Below are 19,231 nucleotides of genomic sequence, written 5' to 3'. Positions count from 1 at the left end.
AGGTGACTTGTTGGAATACAGTGTTTCCCAGGGGCAGGCAGCTTGCTCTAAGGTCTGGACCTCCAATGGCTGTTGGTGATCACTCCAGCTCAAAACCATCCCAAGCCTCTCTGGTGGCTTTCACCCACCCTTCCAGGAAGAACAGCGCGGGCCTGGCCCAACCATTCCCATCTTGCTTGACTTCTAGCACCCCCTAGCGATGCCCTGAAAACTCAAATTCCAGTTTCTCCTCAGGCCTTCCCCCGCCTCTCAGGGCTCCTCCAGCTCAGCAATTAGATTCTATTTTCTGCGGCTATGCCCAAGCATTGTACAAAAAGTTAACTCATGGCCAGCACAGATGCTGCAGGGTTCACACAGGCCGCAGCTGAAGAGTCACTGCTGCATTCAGAGAGGGTTCCCTTCAGGATCCCGAGGTTTCGAGGCTTTGTGCCACAAACCATCCATATTTAATGCAGACTATCTTATTGATTTATTCTAGAGAGCATAAGAACCACGCTTTAGTATTTTGTCTTTTTTGTGTTTCATAAGCTGGTTTTTTTAATAATCAAAAGGTTAGAGAAATATTTTAATATATACACTTTAAGTAGAGGGTAATTTGGATTATTAAGAACCGGTGGACCGAAATAGAATAAAACAATGCAGTTCTGCCATCTAGCGGCCACAAGGCAAAAGGCCAAGAGGATGTGAAGGCCTTAACTCTAGAGACATCAATCAGGCTTTTGGGAAAGGAGGTTTCTCCCCACCACCTGGCCCTTTGAGTTCGCCGAGTGGGTAATTTGGTTCTTAATTAGGGACAGTTGTAGAGTGCTACAACCTCCAGCCACCACGGCACCTGATGATGAGCACCTGAGATAAGGGTTGGGTGGGGGCCTGCCTGTATGACTAGGCATATCCTTCGGAGCCAGTCACCCTCCCCAGAGCACCCACACTCGCAGTGACAATGGGCTTCCAAATTCCCAGAGACTGCAAGCCGGCGGTGGCACTCAGCTTTAAGCCCAGCACTCAGGAGGCAGAGCCAGGTAGATTTCTGAGTTGCAGGCCAGCCTCGTCTACAAAGCCAGTTCCAGGGTATCCTGGGCTACACAGAGAAACCCTGTCTGGAAAAACAAACAACAGTTTCCTGTTGACAGAGAAGCTAAGAAGAAATCCTTGTGCTTCTAATCTGTGCAGGCCAGTGGCAGCCTCCTGAGCCAATCACATTAATGTCCCCAGTCACATTTTCGCACAAAAGACTCAGGTTAAAGTGAAAGATGTCAGGAGCCTAGCGAATATGAGACACACTCTGCTTCAAACACTCTATTATCCAACTGTCCATCCATCTGTCCATCCACCCACCCTTGGTGACTCGAATGTGGATGGTCCCCATAGTCTCATATATTTGGATACCTGGTCCCCAGCTGGTAGAACTCCTTGTTGGGGTATGTCACTGGAGGTGGGCTGTGAGGTTCAGAAGCCCATGCTGTTCCCCATTAGGTCTCTTTTGTATCATGGTTGTTGACTCAACACATAAGCTCCTAGCCATGGTGCTGCCTGCCTGGTGCCATGCCCCCTGCCATGCTCCTTGCCATGCCTCCTGCCATGCCTACCTGCCTGCTGCCATGCTCCTGGCCATGCCCCCTGCCATGCTCTGAGCCGTCGGGACTATATTCACATGACTGTTGACTGCTGGACCGTGGTCACAGTCCACTTGCTGCCCCCCTGCAGGGTACCTCCTTCCCTGTAGTCATTAGAGCCCCTGGCATCTCTGGGGCTCTAGCAGTTTCTGTAAAGGTGTGACTGATCAAACTACCCTCTTGTGAAAGTCCGCTAATGACTTCCATGGTCTTTAGGACCGACTCAAAAGCACCTCCAATATCACACAGCTCTACCTTCCTTTGCCTCACAAATGCCTCTTTAGAGGCGGCCCTACAATGAAAGGCCTTGCTTCCCGCTGTGTTCCCAAGGCAGAACCCAAGATATAATGGCTTGACAGACAAATGACTGCAGCTTCAAATCCGGCCTCAGCCCTGGAAACTAAGGCACTCAGAGCTAAGTACACTGATGGACACCTACAATCCCAGAGGCCGAGGGGAGGGGAACACGGCAAGGGCAAGACGGTCTCAAAAAACACCACCAAACAAAGACCAACCAAACTATACCTGCTGCAAGGGACTTCCCTGCCCCCTGTCACTGTATACTTAACATATGAGCAGAGTTATATGATGGACTGTGGAATCTGAAGTGAGTAAAGCCAGGGAAATGTTAATAGATTAAAAAAAAACAAAAAACAAAACAAAACAAAAAAACCTTTCCATCTTAAATTAAAAAAAAGGAAAGAAAACCTGAACTTTAAGGCCAAATCCTAACGTTTTTGTTTACAAGGGCCTCCTCCTGGCAGGTGGCTACTGCCTTATTTAACACCCAGTTCCTGGACTCACGATCCCATTTACGCGCAGTCGTGTAACTGAGCACAGGGGCCAGAAAAGTCTTGGCAATAGAAGAAAGTCTCTAACATGCAGACAAGAAGACAATGAAAAGTCAAAAGCATGATGACTCGAGGAGCTCTGGGCGGTGCCCACCCACCGGTGTCTTCTGATGTGTGCTGTGTGCGGACATAGGTGGATCTCTCTGAGTTCAAGGCTAGACTGACCTACACAGCAGGTTCCAGGACAGCCAAGTCTAAATAAAACGATTCCATCTCAAAACAAAAACAACCCAAAACCAACAAACAAAAACACTAACAAGCTCAGTAAAACAAAATAAAGGAGCACTATCTTTAGACTGGCTTGTGTTGGAATGTTTGACAGTGCTATGTGACTTACTGATTTGGGTTTCATGAAAGAATTTTTAGCTTGGGATTAGGACAGAATTTCCAACCATTTTTTGCAATTGTCCTACATGTACCCGGGCAGTTTTTTAAAGTGGCATCTTTGGCCCTGTGAATTTTAACGTCACACACCAACCCTGACAGACTCTGAAGACGGTCCTGCAGCATCAAGCAGCTGAGACTTCTGTTGTTCGGTTTTTTGAGACAGGGTTTCTCTCTGCAGACCAGGCTGGTCTCCAGCTCAGGGATCCGTCGGCCTCTGCCTCCCAAAGGCTGGGACAAGGGCATGGCGCACCACCACGCCATCTCCACGCCCATCTGGCCGCACTGCGTCTGGATCAACGGAGACTTCTTAAAGTTAAAACAATCAACCACATCCATGTCATTAGCACTTCTGGCTGACAGAGGTAAAGCTACACTTATGCCAACCACTTATTTTAAATAAATTCTGTTAATGTTCACGATTGTGGGTGGGTGCATATGTGTGTCCAGGTGAGTGAGTGAGTGTGTGAGTATGTGTTTGTGAACCTCAAGTGATGCTCCTCAGAATCCGCCTGCCTTGGTTTTTCAGACTTATAAATATGTACGTACAAACACTCATGTAAGCACATGTGCACACATGCATGAAAGCACGCATGCTCACAAGCACATGCACACACATGTGACATGTACACTGTAAGTGACATGTGACAAGCACACACCCATGTGCACATGTACTTGGACACACATAAAAATTCTTGGGTCATAAAGGGAAAGACTTTAAGAAGCCCTGATTTAAAGAGTCAGATGCCTAAAGAAGGCTGAGAAAATAAACTAATATAAAATAACAACCTAGGAGAATATGACATTAACTCATCATTCATTTTAGCTTAGAACTGTTTAATAATAATTCAACAGTCCTGTCTTATACTCAAAATCAGCATTTAAGAAAAACAGCACAGTTTAGATAGCAGCAAGGACAGACTAAAGCGTTCGCTTTGGTAACGTGAACTGTTGGCATCAGCAGTGTACTGAAAAGGCGTGGTGCAGCAGAACCAGAACCAGGTTACCTGCGCTCACTTATGTTCTAGCCATGGAGGAGGCATACCACAGTCATCTAATTTTGTAAAACCACAGGGCTTAGGCCGAGGCGCAGGTCTTCAAGTAGGCCAGAGTCTCGCCTTCCGTGTGTGGGTCCCCCCAAGCCTTATCTATAAGTCAAGACATCCTTTCCCCTCTGCTGGCCTCCCACATCCACTGTGTAACTGACAGAACCATTCCTGTAAGCTGCACAAGGTTCATGGCACCTCACAATCCAGTGGTTGGTATCTGGGACCCAGTTTCGGATTATGCCAAATCCAATTAGACACAGGAAAACATTCTGAGGAAATCCATTCATTTACATTTCAGAATGGAATGGGATGGAATTAAAGATACTGTATCTTTCAGCCCCACTGTGCCCACCCATTTCCTCTTGATAGACCCAGCGTCTCAGGAGGGTAGAGCAAGTGCTGGATTGGGAGGGGAACAGAGCTTAGCTCCTGCTCTTTCCTCCCCTCCCCAAACCCACTCCATCTATTCAGTTATAATTCAGAACTCAGAAACACAAAGCTTGTCATAGGACGCCTAATAAGACAGTTACTGAATGGAAACTGATTTCAGAGCTTTATGGAGAAAAAGCCTGTGTGGCTGGGGTACTGTCTGACAAGTTTGCTTTGCAAACTATTATTATATGGCGTTTGGCTCGTGTGAACAAGCTATGTTAGCAGCCTGGAGGTCCTACTGCAGTAAGTACACATTTGCACAAATATATTACAAAGAATAGCTTCAAATGGTATAAATGCTTCTTTTTCAAATACTAGGAGTTAAACAGATTTGTCTCTTAGTAAACGGTGAACATCCTTGGAAACAATAGCTGGGGAAATTCTGATACAGACTTTTGATGATCTTGTTAGAAACTGGTGGGAAAAAAAATTCCCAAAGTTGAACAAGAAGCCAGGTAACTTCCAATTCTTTATTTTGAACATGAGGAAGCACCTAACTGAGTTGTCATTTTTGGTACAGAACTCAGAAGGAATTCAAGAACTAAGTGGTGTGCCTATTCCAATAGTCTTCATCCCATGAATTTATTCATGAGTCTTCAGTGCTTACATGTCTAAAAATGGAAAATGGGCAGAAGAGTCACTGACTTCTTCAACCTAGCACTGAATATATTTCTTCATTTATTAAGAAATATTTATTTTATTTTTGTTTTCCGAGACAGGGTTTCTCTGTGTAGCACTGGCTGTCCTGAAACTGGCTTGTAGATCAGGTCAGGCTGGCCTGGAACTCAGAGATCCACCTGCCTCTGGCTTCTGAGTGCTGGGATGTGGAGGCAACATGGCTTACTGTAGCTGGAATATAGACATGCCCTTACCACACACATTTAATCCCAAACAATGAAGGTAAAGTTAGTTGGTAATAGGAAGCGTCCATATTTGAAAGTGGCATTCAGTTGTGAGGCAGACAAAGCGACAAATGAGAGAATGATTTGAAAAAATAGCATATGCCCAACTTAAGAGAGCAGCATAGAGAAAGAGGGAGGAGGTAATTTTACCAGGAAAATTTTATGGAGACAGATGGAAGAGAGAACAAGCTAGACCAGGTGAAGAAAGAACAAGCCAGAGAATGAGAAGATTAGAGCAGATTGCCAAAGTTAATATGAGGTCAAGCAGAGCAATTCAATCAGAAGTGAGAGAATCCAGTTTGGATCAATCAGCTTGGAGTGAAGTTTTGAGCCAGAACAGCTGAAGTGACCAGCAGCCAGAGTCAGAAAGAACTAGAAAGGGTGAGCTTATTCAGCAGTAAGTCTCAGAGGCTGAGAACAGTTTAGCCCTAGATTGTATGGAGCCTAGAAGTTTCCAGAACTAGGCCTAGGTTAGCAGACAGAGGTAGTAAGTCTCCAAGATGACAATTACAACACTAACTCCAGTGTCGTCAATGTAGCATATCAATAGATTGTGCTACAGGATGGAAGACACGTTTCCTATGGGAATCAGCTTCCTGGAAGTCCCTAGCAAGAACCCTAACATGGCCATCTAAACCAAAAGACGTATTCTAAGCCCCACGCTTACTTGGTTGCAGGATTAAATTGATGAGCTTTTTTGCTGTTTCTCTATGATTCTTGAAACAGTACAATTAACTATTCAAGGAAACATTTCTAATAGATTACTAAAAGCTTTAGCAAATAAGAGTAGAAGGAAAATAAAATTTTAGGAGAGGTAATGAATCAGATTCAGCATTAGGAATTGCTTGTGGAAAAACCAAACATTGTAGGTAGTAAAGGACAAGAGTTTTAGGGCTTTCTAAAGAAAATGTTTAATCAGGATCTGTTAGGATAAATGCTCTGAATATTCCCATTGCAGTAAAACTACTACAAAACCATTACCTAACACAGATGTTTACGATGAGGCAAAAAGAAGATAGGCAAACATAGAAGGTCAGAGAGTTTTGTATTATACTATAAGTTTTACAGACAGGCTAGCTCAAGCATCTTATCTCTAAGGAAAGATTGTAAATCCTTAGCAAGCCAAACAGGAGGAATTTTCCTCAATGCTTAACTCTGGGTGTGTGTGTGTGTGTGTGTGTGTAAATCTTTAGCTAACTTGGTTCGGAGGGCAATGACAGCCCCTGGCCTTCCACTCACTAATTAGTAGCAGTAAACTGCATAAACACCACTAGTTTGTTTTGTGTTTGCTCTGCTTAAGAGGTAGACACTGCTTCTACCAGGTTACTCTTTCAGTTAAAATATAAACTTTGTAAATGTTCCGGGGGATATGTCAACTTTCAGGTGCTTCTTTGTAAGATTACTGTAACAGTGTTGGCTTGACTTCAGTAAAGCGCAGAAGATCCAATCAACATTATGTGGTGTGGTCTCTGTCATTTCGCCTATCTGTGCCTTCCTGATATCTGAATTCTCTGATTTTCCCGAGGATGCGGGGCACCCGACGGGACCGGTCTGTGGCACAATAAAAGATACTTTTATACTAAGGTTAAAGGTGTGTGCCACCACCACTTGGCTATTAAAAAACATTTATTTTTGTTTTTTTGTGACAGGGTTTCTCTTAGTCTTGGCTGTCCTGAACTTGCTTTGTAGACCAGGCTTGCCTCAAACTCACAGTGTTCCGTCTGCGTCTGCCTCTGCCTCCGTGAGTACTAGGATCACAGGCATGCACTACTGCACCTGACTTAAAAAACATTTTTAAAGCCTGGAAATTCAGTATAATTTGCAATTTCTACTTAATTATTTGATGAGAAACAAGGTAACAATGCTAATGACTTATTTATTAAGAAGAACTGTGAATTAATAATGGAAACGGGAACTCAGTAAACTGGAGGATGCCTTCATTTGCATATAAATATACACAAGGCAGCAGGGACAGTGCACACAGCCTAGTGCTGGGTGAGAAACAGAAGACTCTGAAGTAACTAAATCTCAGAGAATAAAATGAAAGGGATGGAGAGAGGATTAAAAAGGGCAAATTTAAGAGGAAAAAGAAGATGAAATTCTGTCCACCAAAGGGTTGTTTATACTTTTAATGAATAAGGACAGCTAAAAAGTCATTTGCATTTGGATTCTCTCAATGCAATTAAAGACAAGGTACTCAGATGTCCCCACACAATTTCTTTTCCTGCCTTCTGAGAAGCACAATACTCCAAAGACTCCACTGGCTGTTAATTCCATTGTAAAAGTGAAATAGTGCGTCCTTTGCAATTATCTAAATATCCAGGCCACCTTAAGCTGTGCACGGAGCATGTAGTGTTACACTCTGACACTGAACAGCTGGAGGTCACTCCTGTAAGAGGCTCTCTCTGGCAAATGGGTTAGCCTGGGCCAGTTCACCCAGTGTGAGCAGGACAGCATCCTACCGGGTCTCCTTTCTTTACAATTTCACAACGTTTTCCCCTTTTTCCATTTTTATATGGTGTGTGGTATGCATGTATGTGCATGCGTGTTTGCATGTGTGGGTACATGGGTGTGGCAGCACAGGCACACAGCTAGTCTCACCAGCCCCATTGCTCCGTGGAGTCCTGTCTCTGCTAAACCAGGCTGGAATTCTTGGCAGGCCACTATCCACCCAGTGTCTACGTGAATTCTGGGAATCTGAATTCTGGTCCTCATGCTTGCATAGCAAGTGAGTGCCACCAAGACCTCTCCCCAGGTCCTGACGGACGGTCCATTCTTAGCAACGTTCAGCAACCTGGATATGGGTTTTTATTTCCCCACTGGCTGAGAACTCTCACTTAAAAGAGAGAAATCTGTGCACCCTCCTTTTAACATGTAGAAATTGCCAGCCCTTTAGGTCGTGGCGATGCATGCCTGTGATCTCAGCACTCAGGGAGGCAGAGACAGGCGGAGCTCTGTGAGTTTGAGGCCAGTCTGGTCTACAAAGTGAGTCCAGGACAGCCAAAGCTACAAAGAGAAACCTGGTCTTGAAAAACCAAAACCAAACCAAATCCAAAATAAATAAATAATAATAATAACTGGCCCGTTGGAGGCATTGTTAAATAAAGCAAGGATGTCCAAAACACAGCACTGTCACTCCCCAAGATATGAAGTGACAGCCTGTCCACTGTCCACTTCCTGAACAGAGAGAGAGCACACATCCTGGACAGGACAGAGTAACACAAGACTCCATCACAGCACACGGGAAGAACGATGTGCAATTTAAAAGCCAATGAATTGCTTACTTCTGGAGTTTTCCATTTAACATTTTCAGATCATGGTTAAGGAGTAACTGACACTTGAGAAAGTAAGTTGTAGACAGGGTGGGGTTACCACATAATCAACGGTGATGCGTCTGACCTCAGGAGATGCCACTCATGTCCCAGATCAAAAGCACCCATGAGGTTCCTCTGCTCCCCTGTTGCCCCCTCCTAGATTTACTTATTTACTGCATGCTTGGAGGTCAGACAGCTTGGGGGAAGTCTGCTCCTTCCACCACGTGGGTCAGGGACCAACTCTAGCCGGCCATCAGGTCTGGCGGCTACCGCCTTAACCACTGAGCTATCTTGCCGGCCCAGCCCTCCTTTTAAAAAAAAGAAAAGAAAAGCACTCCTATGCCCTTCAAGTGAGTGCTGTTGGTACTGTCAGGATACTAGCCTCAGCACTACCATTTACTGACCCATCACAAAAGTAAGTGATGAAACCTCTCGCTGCCTCAGTTTTCCCAACTGCCAAATGGACCCATCCCCAGGAAATACAGATGGGCTAAATGTGATAACGTCACTAACAGATGACGATGTGGTTATGTCTACATATCAGATGTAGAATACAAAGTGAACTCAGGATAGGTAGCGACCTGAGCCTGGTGGCACCGGCTTCACCCAAGAAGCAGGTTACCCTGGTACCTGCTTTCCCTAGAGCCCAAATTCTTCACCTTAGCCACGTTCCTTAGCAACTGCCCCAGCAGCCCCAGCCTGCTCTGTGAGACTCCCTGCTGCGAGCAGCCTTCCATTCCTGGGAATTATGCCCCCAACACTCAGCTGGTGAGCAGGGCCCACAGCACGTGCTCCTGCTTGGTTGCCTACGTAGAGGGTCCCTATGTTACACAGAGCCTCTACAGATGTCCCCAACACACACCTCCCTCCTGGATGTCCCTTCCCGGGTGTGGGTGCAGAGGTCAGGTGTGAAGTGGCCTACTGGGCTGAGGGGTGATGAGCCCAGCAGAGAACTTACTGGAGAATTGCTGAGATAAAGGAGGAACGGTCTGGCTTAGCATCAACTCCATCTTCACTTGAGGAGTCCACATTTTCCAGCTTGGCCAGGCAGTCCTGACCATCAGTCATCTAGGAGGAAACAAAACCAGAAAAAGACACACAAGTGGCATCACTGACTTGTGATGTGCACGTGTGTGTGTTCACGTGTCTGTGCAAGTATGACAAGTGACCTCGTGCTGACCCCTTGTGTTTGTACACAGGCTCCCTCGCTGGCCTGGATCTCCCCATTAGGGTAGGCTGGCTGGCCAGGGAGTCCCAAAGATCTGGGAGTCTCAGCCATGTGCCACTGCTCCTGGCTTTGCGAGAGGGTTTTAGGAATTGAATGTAGGTCTTCAGGCTTGAGCAGCAAGCAGTAATAAACTGTAGCCCTCAGCTTTGGGGAATTTTTTTTTAATTTTATTTATTTATTATGTACACAGTATTCTGCCTGCATGTGTGCCTGCAAACCAGAAGAGGGCATCAGACCTCACTATACATGGTTGTGAGCCACCATGTGGGTGCTGGGAATTGAACTCAGGACCTTTGGAAGAGCAGCCAGTGCTCTTAACCTCTGAGCCATCTCTCCAGCCCCGCTTTTGGAAGTTTTTAAAAGACACACTCTAGGTGACACAATTCTTAATGGACTACACTTATCGGTGAGCAGTCTTATGTATTTAAGTTCCAGAGTTACTGCACCACTAATGTAACAGTGTACTAAGACACAGAGTGCCAACTACATGGACAGCCAGAGACCATGTAACCACGTGAAGAAACCAAAGGCCCTCGGCCTCGGTGCTTCTCCTCCAGCTCCTACGGCTTTGTTAAATGTGCCCACAATAAAGTGTGAAAAGTCTGTCACGGTTCATAACAATCAGGAAGGCGGCCTGAATTCCTGGTAGGTCAAAGATGCTCACACTTCTGGCATCTCTCAGCACACCTCAAAGGTAGCCCTGACTCTGAGGCAGCTCTGCCTGCAGACGGCGTCACACCTCTACCCAAGCAGATTCCCATAAAACGATTCCTGCTCAAGAACCAGCAAGAGGCCTCTCGGGTGGCTCGGTGAGCAGCTGCAAGGGTGAGGGTTTGAGGGTGATCCCAGAGTGCTGCCATGTGCCTGTAACCCCAGTCCCAGGGAGGCAGACGTGGGTCCCAGAGACTCACTGACAAGCCAGCCCGGCTGAACCGGGAGTTCCAGGCCAGGAGAGAAAACCCAGTGTGTGTGTGTATGTGTGTGTGTGTGTGTGTGTGTGTGTCTTGGTGGTGCGGGCAGATTCCTGGGGAACGACAGATGAGCTGACCTCTGGCCTCTATTCACACACACACACACACACACACACACACACACACACACACACGTGATCCTCACCATATAAAACTTCAGTTTTTAACCCACCTCCTTGGGTTTCACAACCCATTGAGCCGCCTGCCTTCGAGGGTAGAATCTGCTCATTTGTGAACTGTCTCTACTTGTTTTCCCTCTGTGAGCAGACACAAGAATATTTACTACCTGGCAGTTGATCCCACGCTCAGTGCCTGCTTGGCGCTTGTATTTGTCATTTATTTGTGCTCTGCTAATTGCTTGGCTTGCGCCGGACAATGTAAGCGCATTGTGGCAGAGGCATCTGGTACACAGAAGGTGCTTATTAAATAAATATTAATTGAGCGGAAGGCTGGAAGAAATGAATATTCCCGTGGGAAAAGAATTAGCTCAACAAGATACAGCTGGTCCAAGGAGAGCGCGTATTGGAATCACTGTTCACAAATCAAATCCTGTTTCATTCTGCATGAAAGGATCAATGATTTGTTTTCAGCAACCCAAGGAAACTGGCAACTTCAGTCTGTATGTGGTCTCAGACCTGAGCAGGTCGGAGAACGCCTTAGCCTTCAGAGGCAGCATGTGCTCGCCTGTCGGGGTTGTCTTAGGCGTATCTACACTTGCTTGGAAAGGAAGGTGCAATCTGTTTTTATAGAACAGTTATAGACTATCTTGTGTTCCAGAATGGGACAATGAATGACACATGGGATGGCCATGGAGGAAGAGAGGAAGAAGGAGGACGCTACGATGGGTAACCATGGAGAGAAAACCATGTGGGCCGAGAGGATGGACTCTAATAATGGTGCGAAAAGGCCTAGAAGAATACAAGCAAGGGCCGTGGGATTATGGATGAAAGTTAGTCCAGATAGGAAGGATTAAGGCAGACGGCACTGGATAGGGGCTGTGAGATGGATGGGGAGGTTAGTGAGACAGCATAGGTGAAATATCTGCCCAGCCCAAATCAGTCTAACAGGTGTCTGTGTCTTCTTATTTGTGATAGTGCGTTAGATAACACAGTCGTGCTAATCTCGGGGCTAATAATAAACAAATATAGCCCAGCCCTTTCATTTGTTTACAACAACAGTGGGCTTTAGCGCTGAAGTGTCCCTACGAAGACGTAGGAGGAGACAGAGGAGAGGAGGGAGAAAGGAGGGGAGGGCTTGGCTTGGCTTCCGGGCAGAACTGAGTCAGGAAGGAAGCTGTGGTCACATGCACAGTGGCCAGGGAAAACATGGACACCATGTTTCTCTGCACATCACAAGCCTCCTCACCACAGTCACCAGTGGCTCTGGTCAGGACACAGGTCTTTCAGATCACACCTCAAATGTTTCTTTTTCTTTTACCCTTCCTTCCTTCCTTCCTTCCTTCCTTCCTTCCTTCCTTCCTTCCTTCCTTCCTTCCTTCTTTCTGTTTTTTAAGAGTTAATACTAATGCTCCTTAAACTAGCCCACAAAATAGAAACAGAAGGACACTGCCAAACTTATTCTATGGGGCCACTTACCCTGATACCTAAGCCACACAAAGACTCAACCAAGAAAGAGAATTTCAGACCAATCTCCTTTATGAGCACTGATGGAAAAATACTCAATAAAATATTCACAAACCAAATCCAAGAACACATCAATTCCATCATCCACCGTGACCAAGTAGGCTTTATACCAGGCATGCAGGGATGGCTCAACATAGAAAAATCCATTAATGTAATCCACCATATAAATAAACTGAAAGAAAAAAAAATCAAAGGATCATCTCGTTAGATGCAGAAAAAGCCTTTGATAAAATCCAGCACCCCTTCATGATGAAAGTCTTGGAGAGATAAGGAATACAAGGTCCATACCTAAACATAATAAAGGCAATATTCAGCAAACCTATAGCCAACATCAAATTAAAAAGATTAAAGCATTTCCACTAAATTCAGGGACAAGGCGAGGCCGCCCACTCTCTCTGTATCTCTTCAACATAGTGCTTGAAATCCTTGCTAGAGCAATAAGACAATTAAAGGAGATCAAGGGAATACAAATTGGAAAGGAAGAAGTCAAAGTATCACCATTCAAGGATGATATGATAATATACATGAGTGACCCCAAAAATAATACCAGAGAACTCATACAGCTGATAAACACCTTCAGCAAAGTGGCTGGATAAAAAAATTAACCTTTTAAAAAAATCAGCAGCTGTCCTATATACAAATGACAAACTGGCTGAGAAAGAAATTAGGGAAACAACATCCTTCACAATAGCCACACAAAACATAAAATATCTAGGTGTAATTCTAACCAAGCAAGTGAAAGACTTGTATGACAAGAACTTCAAATCTCTGAAGAAAGGAATTGAAGAAGATATCAGAAGATGGGAAGATCTCCCATGCTCATGGCTTGGTAAACATGGTAAAAATGGCCACCTTACCAAATGCAGTCTACACATTCATCGCAACTATACCAACACAGTTCTTTGCAGATCTTGAATGAACTATTCTCAACTTCATACAGAAAAACAAAACAAAACTCCCAAATGTTTCTTAAGAGCAGAGATTATGTCAGCACAGCGGAAAGAAGCAGAGGCCAGGCGTGGAAGATGCCCTGCAGTTCTGCTCCAGTGCAGGGTCGTTCAGCGAGCCTCCGGTTCAAATTATCCTCAAAGTCAACAAGGCAAAACCTTGTTAAAACTACCAGAAAAAGACGCTGGCCTCAACATGGTCCAAGCCTTGACTCTGCTGCCAAATCTAATCTGAAGGGTTAAACCTAAGAGGGAGGGAGGAAGAGAGGGATGGATGGATGGAGGGAAGGAGGGAGTGATGTAGGGATATATGTTTGGACGGGGGGAGAGGGAGGGAGGAAGAGAGAGAGAGAGAGAGAGAGAGAGTGAGTATGTCCTTGTGAGTACAGATAGGAGGTCCCAGCTCTCATCCTGCCCTAGAAATGACAACTTTGGGCACTCCCCACAGACCAGGATATAAGCTGGCCAACAGGAGTCAACAGGGATTCCAGCACCTAGAGGTCAAAATTCTCAAGTGTACAGAGCAGAGACAGTTTCATATTCCCATCACCCTCCCCAAGGAACGTAACAAAATAAGACCTTTTAAGAGCAAAGAATGGATGAAGAGAATGTATGTCTCTGTCAAAGGGCTAACCCCAAATACAGAAAACAACTCACATCCCGGGATAGCAAAAACTCAGATAAAAAAAAAAAATGCACAAAAGATCTGGCCAGTTTGCATGTGGTGTGCCATTTCCCCCTAGAGTCCCCAGTACCCTGATGCTGGGAGGAAATGGAACCCAAAATAAGGCCTCCTGGGAGCCTTCCTGCCGCTGATGGGTCCTCAGAGGAAATAACGAGACTGCTTCCTCTCCCTTTGTACTTCCAAGCCATGCACCGATACCCACTGTTGTGACTTCCCTCCAACAGGAGGCTTGCTCTCCGGCTGGTAGTCTGCCAGAAGCTTCTAGAGCTGGGGCCTTCCTGGAGGAAGTAGGTCACTGGGATTCCTTGAAGGGAGTGTGTACCTGGTCCCCTCCTGCAGCCCTCTCTCTGCTTTCTGGCTGCCATAAGGAAAGCAAACATGGCTGTCACCATGCTGCTCTGCCTCCTGGACTGAGACTCAGATCCAGGAGCCAAAACCATCCTAAAGCAGCGGTTCTCAGCCTGTGGGTTGAAACCCTCTTGGGATTTACCATATGACTCATAACAATAGCAAAAAATAATTTTATGGTTGGGGGGTCGCCACAGCATGAGGTCACAGCATGCGGCCACAGCATGAGAAAGGCTGAGAACGCTGCTCTAAAGAGAGGACTCTCTTTAAGTGGCCTTCCTAGGTATTGACCACCAAGAGGCCACACTGACTGTTGAGAACCAGGCTGTGCACCATCAGCATGGGCCCCACAGCAACAGGCCCAGTTCACCATGGGCCAGCGTCTCTACGATGGTGAGCCAGAGCAAACTCCTTCTCCAAGCTGAGCACCTCAGGTGCTGTTCGCTTCATGGCTTCCAGCAGAAGGTGGTGTAGGCATCATGAAGAAGACATGGTGGAAAGCTCCCCTCCGGACACACTTAGTGCTGACCTTCTGTGCAGGAGTTTGAGGCCATCCTAAGGAAAGCTGACTCTCCCTCCCCAGCAGTCAATAGCGAACAGCTTTGCTCTACCACACACTCGCATCACCGGGACGCTGGGCCTCACCATGGCACCCAGCCACAGAGCAAACAGAGACTGAGACACCCGAAACCAGGAGCTGAAATACACCTTCGAGGGAGGGCTCTAAGTCTAAGCCTTTCTAACAGCCTACATCAGCAGCAGCAGACTTGACTCTTCAATCCAAGAGGCTAAGCACTCTGCTGCCTCCCTACCGCTACGCAGATCCACTCGACATTTGGGAAACATTCAAAGCACTCAAGGTGGTACCCAAGTGGGTATGCTCAACCTCGGTGAGGTCATTCCAGCCTCTTAGATTCGACTCCTGCTTTGATCTTCAAGCCGTTGGAGAAAGCCAGCTCATCTTGGCTCAGCTATGCTGCCTGAGGGGCCTCCTAGCATGACTTCTCTGTACCTGTCCCTTTTTCAGATGCTGCAAGGAACAGTCATTACAGAGATTGCTTGCCCACTGTCAAGAGACACGGGATGTCTCTTTAAATGACTTACAATGTGTGATGTTATGGTTTGGGTATGACTGGTCCCTCAGAGGCTCCTGTGTTGGAGGGCCAGCCCCCTACATGATGCTTAGAGGTGGCAAGACTTAAGAGCTGGGATCCAGTCGAAGCCACTGGGGCCCTGCGTTAGTTCCCAAGAGGCTGAGTCTGGCCACTACCTGGCTACTCCAAATTCCTGCCTTTCAGTGTGGCTGCTCCTATTTCAAGCACCTTGGCCACTGGGACGCCAAGTGCCCTGGGAGTTCCCCAGACTCACGCTGACAGCTGTGGTGACGAGTATTTTATGGTCAACCTGACACATCCTCCCTTGAGGAGTCGCCTGGATGCGATCTGCCTGCGGCAGCCACATCACCGGAGGAAGCTCCTCCCACAGGTCTGGGCTGTGCAAGAAAGCTTGCTGAGTGGGTGAGAATCAGCTTTCCTGCCTCCACGTTCCTGCCTCGATTTTCCTCAGTAACAGACTGTGCCCTGGAAGAGCCAGATAAAAGAAGCCCTTTCCTCCCCAAGTTGCTTTTGGTCGTGGCATTTATCACAGCAACAGAAGGCAGACAGGTGCTGAGCAAATCGTACTAAGGGGGGTCAGGATATTTATTGCCTGAGTTTGTATTTTCCTGAGGAAACAGAGGACTGTGCTTGCTTCCCTAGCACAGTGCCACTGTACAGACTCACCTCCAGCCCACGTTCATTCTCCCCTAAGAGAAGAAGTCCTGAGGCCTCCACCCTCCACCCCAGTGTCACCCAAGTTTCACCCCGAGGAACTAGAGACTTTGCCCATGTCCTGCAGCATGGTGCACAGCGGCAGGTCATAAATTACGCCTTAACAGGATGGAGGGATTTGTAAAGTCAGGCTGCACAAACTCTGCTTATAAAAGTCCGCAAGCCCAGCTCAAGAGAAAGACCTGTGAACTACTTGAGGCACACCGCCTGTTCCAAAAGTAGGCTTACTTTCCCATAAACCAGAAACCCAAAGGGTAAAGGTCAGCATGCCTGGAGCCCACGGCGACAAGTGTCGCCTGCCAGTGTTTCTTGCAGCCTCGAATCGTTGCAAGAGCCCTGATGCAAGGGTCTCCAACAAGGAAGTGCACGCTTTGCCTTCGTGATGACCAGTGCACCCCACCTCCCTCCTTCCCTGAGCGCAGGTCACCCAGGACCGCCCAAGATTCCCACTGAACGGAGGCCCGGACCTGTCGGGCAAGGTAGTCCAAACAACACTAGCACGGTCCCACGCCGTTTCTTCCTTCCCTGTTACATCCGGAACGGCACCGGATGTCTCAAGACCCCGGGCGTGGAGGGTAGATGATGGCCAAGCCGAGCAAGGCCAGGGATGGAGAGGGGCACTGCGGGAGCGGGGAGGGGGGCCCGGGGCGGGGAGGAGGAGGAAGCACGCGGAAGAGGGCGGGAAAGCGGCCGAGCGGGCTCAGCTTACCGTTCCCACGCTGGCGGACGGGAGCCCGCGGCGGCGTCCGAGCCTCCGCGAGGGTCTGGGACAGCTTGAGGCAAAGTGAAAGCAAAAGTCCCGGAGCCGGAGGGGGAGGAGCGGGCGGGGCGGACCCGGGCCGGGCGGACCCGAGCCGGGCGGGGCTGCGTGTCCGACCCGGGAAGCCCGGGGCGCCCGGGAGAGCGTGCTCTGCGGAGCCCGCCGCGGGGCCAGCGCTCGCCGCGCGCGCACGCTGCCTCGATCTTCGCCTGTTTGATGTTGGTTTGGTTTTGGTGTTTTTGTTTTGTTTTGTTTGCTTTTTGGACGCACGCGTTGCAAAGCGATTGCGCGCAGAGCGGCCGGAGCTTCACGTGCTGGTCCCGCCCTCCCCAGGTTCGGGCGACCCTCGCCGCAGCAGGAGCCCGCGGGTAGAGCGCTCTCTGCAGAACTGGCGGGCCTCAGGCTCTACAAAACTGCTCCACGGAAAACCGGCCCTGGGGCTACCCGCCGCAAATCTGTCACGTGCTCTGAAAAACTGACTCACCGTCCCGCCCTCGGCAAAGTTGCCGGCGAGCATCACCGTAGGAGACGGCCCTGCGAGTTGGAGCCACGCCCTTCTCCTCCAGGTCTCTCCTGTGCTACTTAGACAAAGTTCCCCGCGTTCACCAGAGCGTGCTAAGCCGACTTTGTAAACGTGTAAACATCAAAGATCCCCCAGAAAACGCATTCTGCAAAACTGTCAATTTGGAGATTGACCCAAAGATTTGACCTGCCCTCGACAACGGGGATTCCTGACTTTTCATTTTTCATTTTTCCTTACGCAGTCTGCTCTGCATCTTGACCAGAATGCTCCAACTGTCGCGTTGGTCTGGTGTCTTCCCAGACACCCCAGCTTGCATGGATATTATACCAAAATTGTGCATGTGTGCTCGCTCCTGTGTCAGGGACTAGGTTTGAGGTGACAGACAGACAAACAGACAGATACACACACACACACACACACACACACACACATCCCTAGGCTTCCATCTGTAGAGGCTTCGGGTTTGAGGCGGCAGACAGACAGACAGATACACACACACACACACACACACACACACCCCTGGGCTTCCAGTTCCTCCCCTCCACCCGAGAGTCCTCAGAACAGCTAGTTAATTCTTGCACACAGAAGTTGTAGGGGTACCAGAGAAACTTGCTTCTAGGGCCTGCAAGTCTCAGGGTCATCAGGGCTATTTTATTTGTTTCTTTGCTTTTCCTTGAGCCTGAGAGGCTTTTGGCACTATATAAAAAATCTCAGTCGGTGTGGCTACTCCTGGATGTCAAGAAAGACTCAGTCAGGCAACTGTGAGGGAATAATTAAAACCAACAATTCTTAACATGGTGGCCATCATTTTTATTTAATGCTGCTATCCCTGGACTGTTGGGGTGAGCTGTGGCTCATGCTAAGATGATTTGTTTTTTTAATAATTTAACTCACAATCCTTTGAAAATGAAGAATCCCGTTAAATGAGACCATACTCTGATGTGTAGTTGTGAAACGAGACTTTTCCAGGCTAGCTAGCCCTGAAATATGGAAGGGCTTTAACAATGATTTCTGCTCATTTGCTGATAAACAGTGTGAGGAGTTGTCCACGTGACCAGCCAGCGTCCTGTTGCCTGCTCCATCCACGAAGTCTCCACCATATGCTACAGACACATGGGCATCACAGGAGTCCACAGCCGGCTCAGCTGGAGACATAGGGCTGGCATGGAGGGAGAGCTTTTCTCTGCTCTTTCTGGGCTGGTGAGAGAAACTCCAGTTACTTCCCCAAAACTGGATTATTACAATAGCAACATTTAAACCCCTGGAGACGTGGAAGGGAAGAGAGCCATTCTGTGTTAGTCTATATTACTCTGGCCCCTTGTACAGAAGTGAGATTCTCTCCTGAATGGCCATCCTCCATCTCACCAGCTTTGGATCAGGTAATGATTTAAATTTGCTCTTTATTTATTTATTTACTGTAGTGGCGGTGTTATGGGGCTTTGGAGGGAAGACATCTCCACTGAGTCACAACCCAGTTCTCAGCCATTTAATTGTTCTACACTATGGTCTGTACTGAGGGCACGGACTGCCGCCTTTTCCCTCCTAAGACCTTCCCCAGCCTTATCTATCAGGTGGTTTCCCTGGGGCTGGCTCCATACCTACTGTTGGCCTCCGCTCTCTAGACTTTGTCTCCAGCTTTCTATGGTAGCTAAGCTGCCAGTAAGTTCCCATCCCTATCTGCAGGGCACACCTGCCCCTCCTCACCCCTCAGAGGTGCCTCAGAGGTAGACATCTCTGGCCAGACTATATAGG

General features: G+C 47.7%; 2 protein-coding genes across 2 annotated transcripts in view; one reads left to right on the top strand and one right to left on the bottom strand.

Annotated features, from left to right (window-relative positions):
- Positions 1 to 17,208, bottom strand: part of Casp7 (caspase 7) — a 37,612-nt gene extending 20,404 nt beyond the window's left edge. Inside the window, exons 1-2 of the mRNA XM_021630982.2 lie at positions 16,906 to 17,208; positions 9,504 to 9,613 (exon numbers count right to left, since the gene is read on the bottom strand). Coding sequence (XP_021486657.1) covers positions 9,504 to 9,613 — 110 coding nt within the window. The 5' untranslated portion in view covers positions 16,906 to 17,208. The remainder of the gene's footprint in view (positions 1 to 9,503; positions 9,614 to 16,905) is intronic.
- A 137-nt stretch (positions 17,209 to 17,345) lies between these two features.
- Nrap (nebulin related anchoring protein) overlaps positions 17,346 to 19,231 on the top strand; it is a 75,139-nt gene continuing 73,253 nt past the window's right edge. The window contains exon 1 of the mRNA XM_060391501.1: positions 17,346 to 18,858. The gene's annotated coding sequence lies outside the window, so the exon portion shown is untranslated. The remainder of the gene's footprint in view (positions 18,859 to 19,231) is intronic.

This window comes from Meriones unguiculatus, chromosome 1 (genome assembly GCF_030254825.1).
Source record: "Meriones unguiculatus strain TT.TT164.6M chromosome 1, Bangor_MerUng_6.1, whole genome shotgun sequence".
NCBI classification, from domain to species: domain Eukaryota; kingdom Metazoa; phylum Chordata; class Mammalia; order Rodentia; family Muridae; genus Meriones; species Meriones unguiculatus.
Note: the sequence above shows the minus strand (reverse complement) of the source record. Positions and strands in the feature narration are given on the sequence as shown.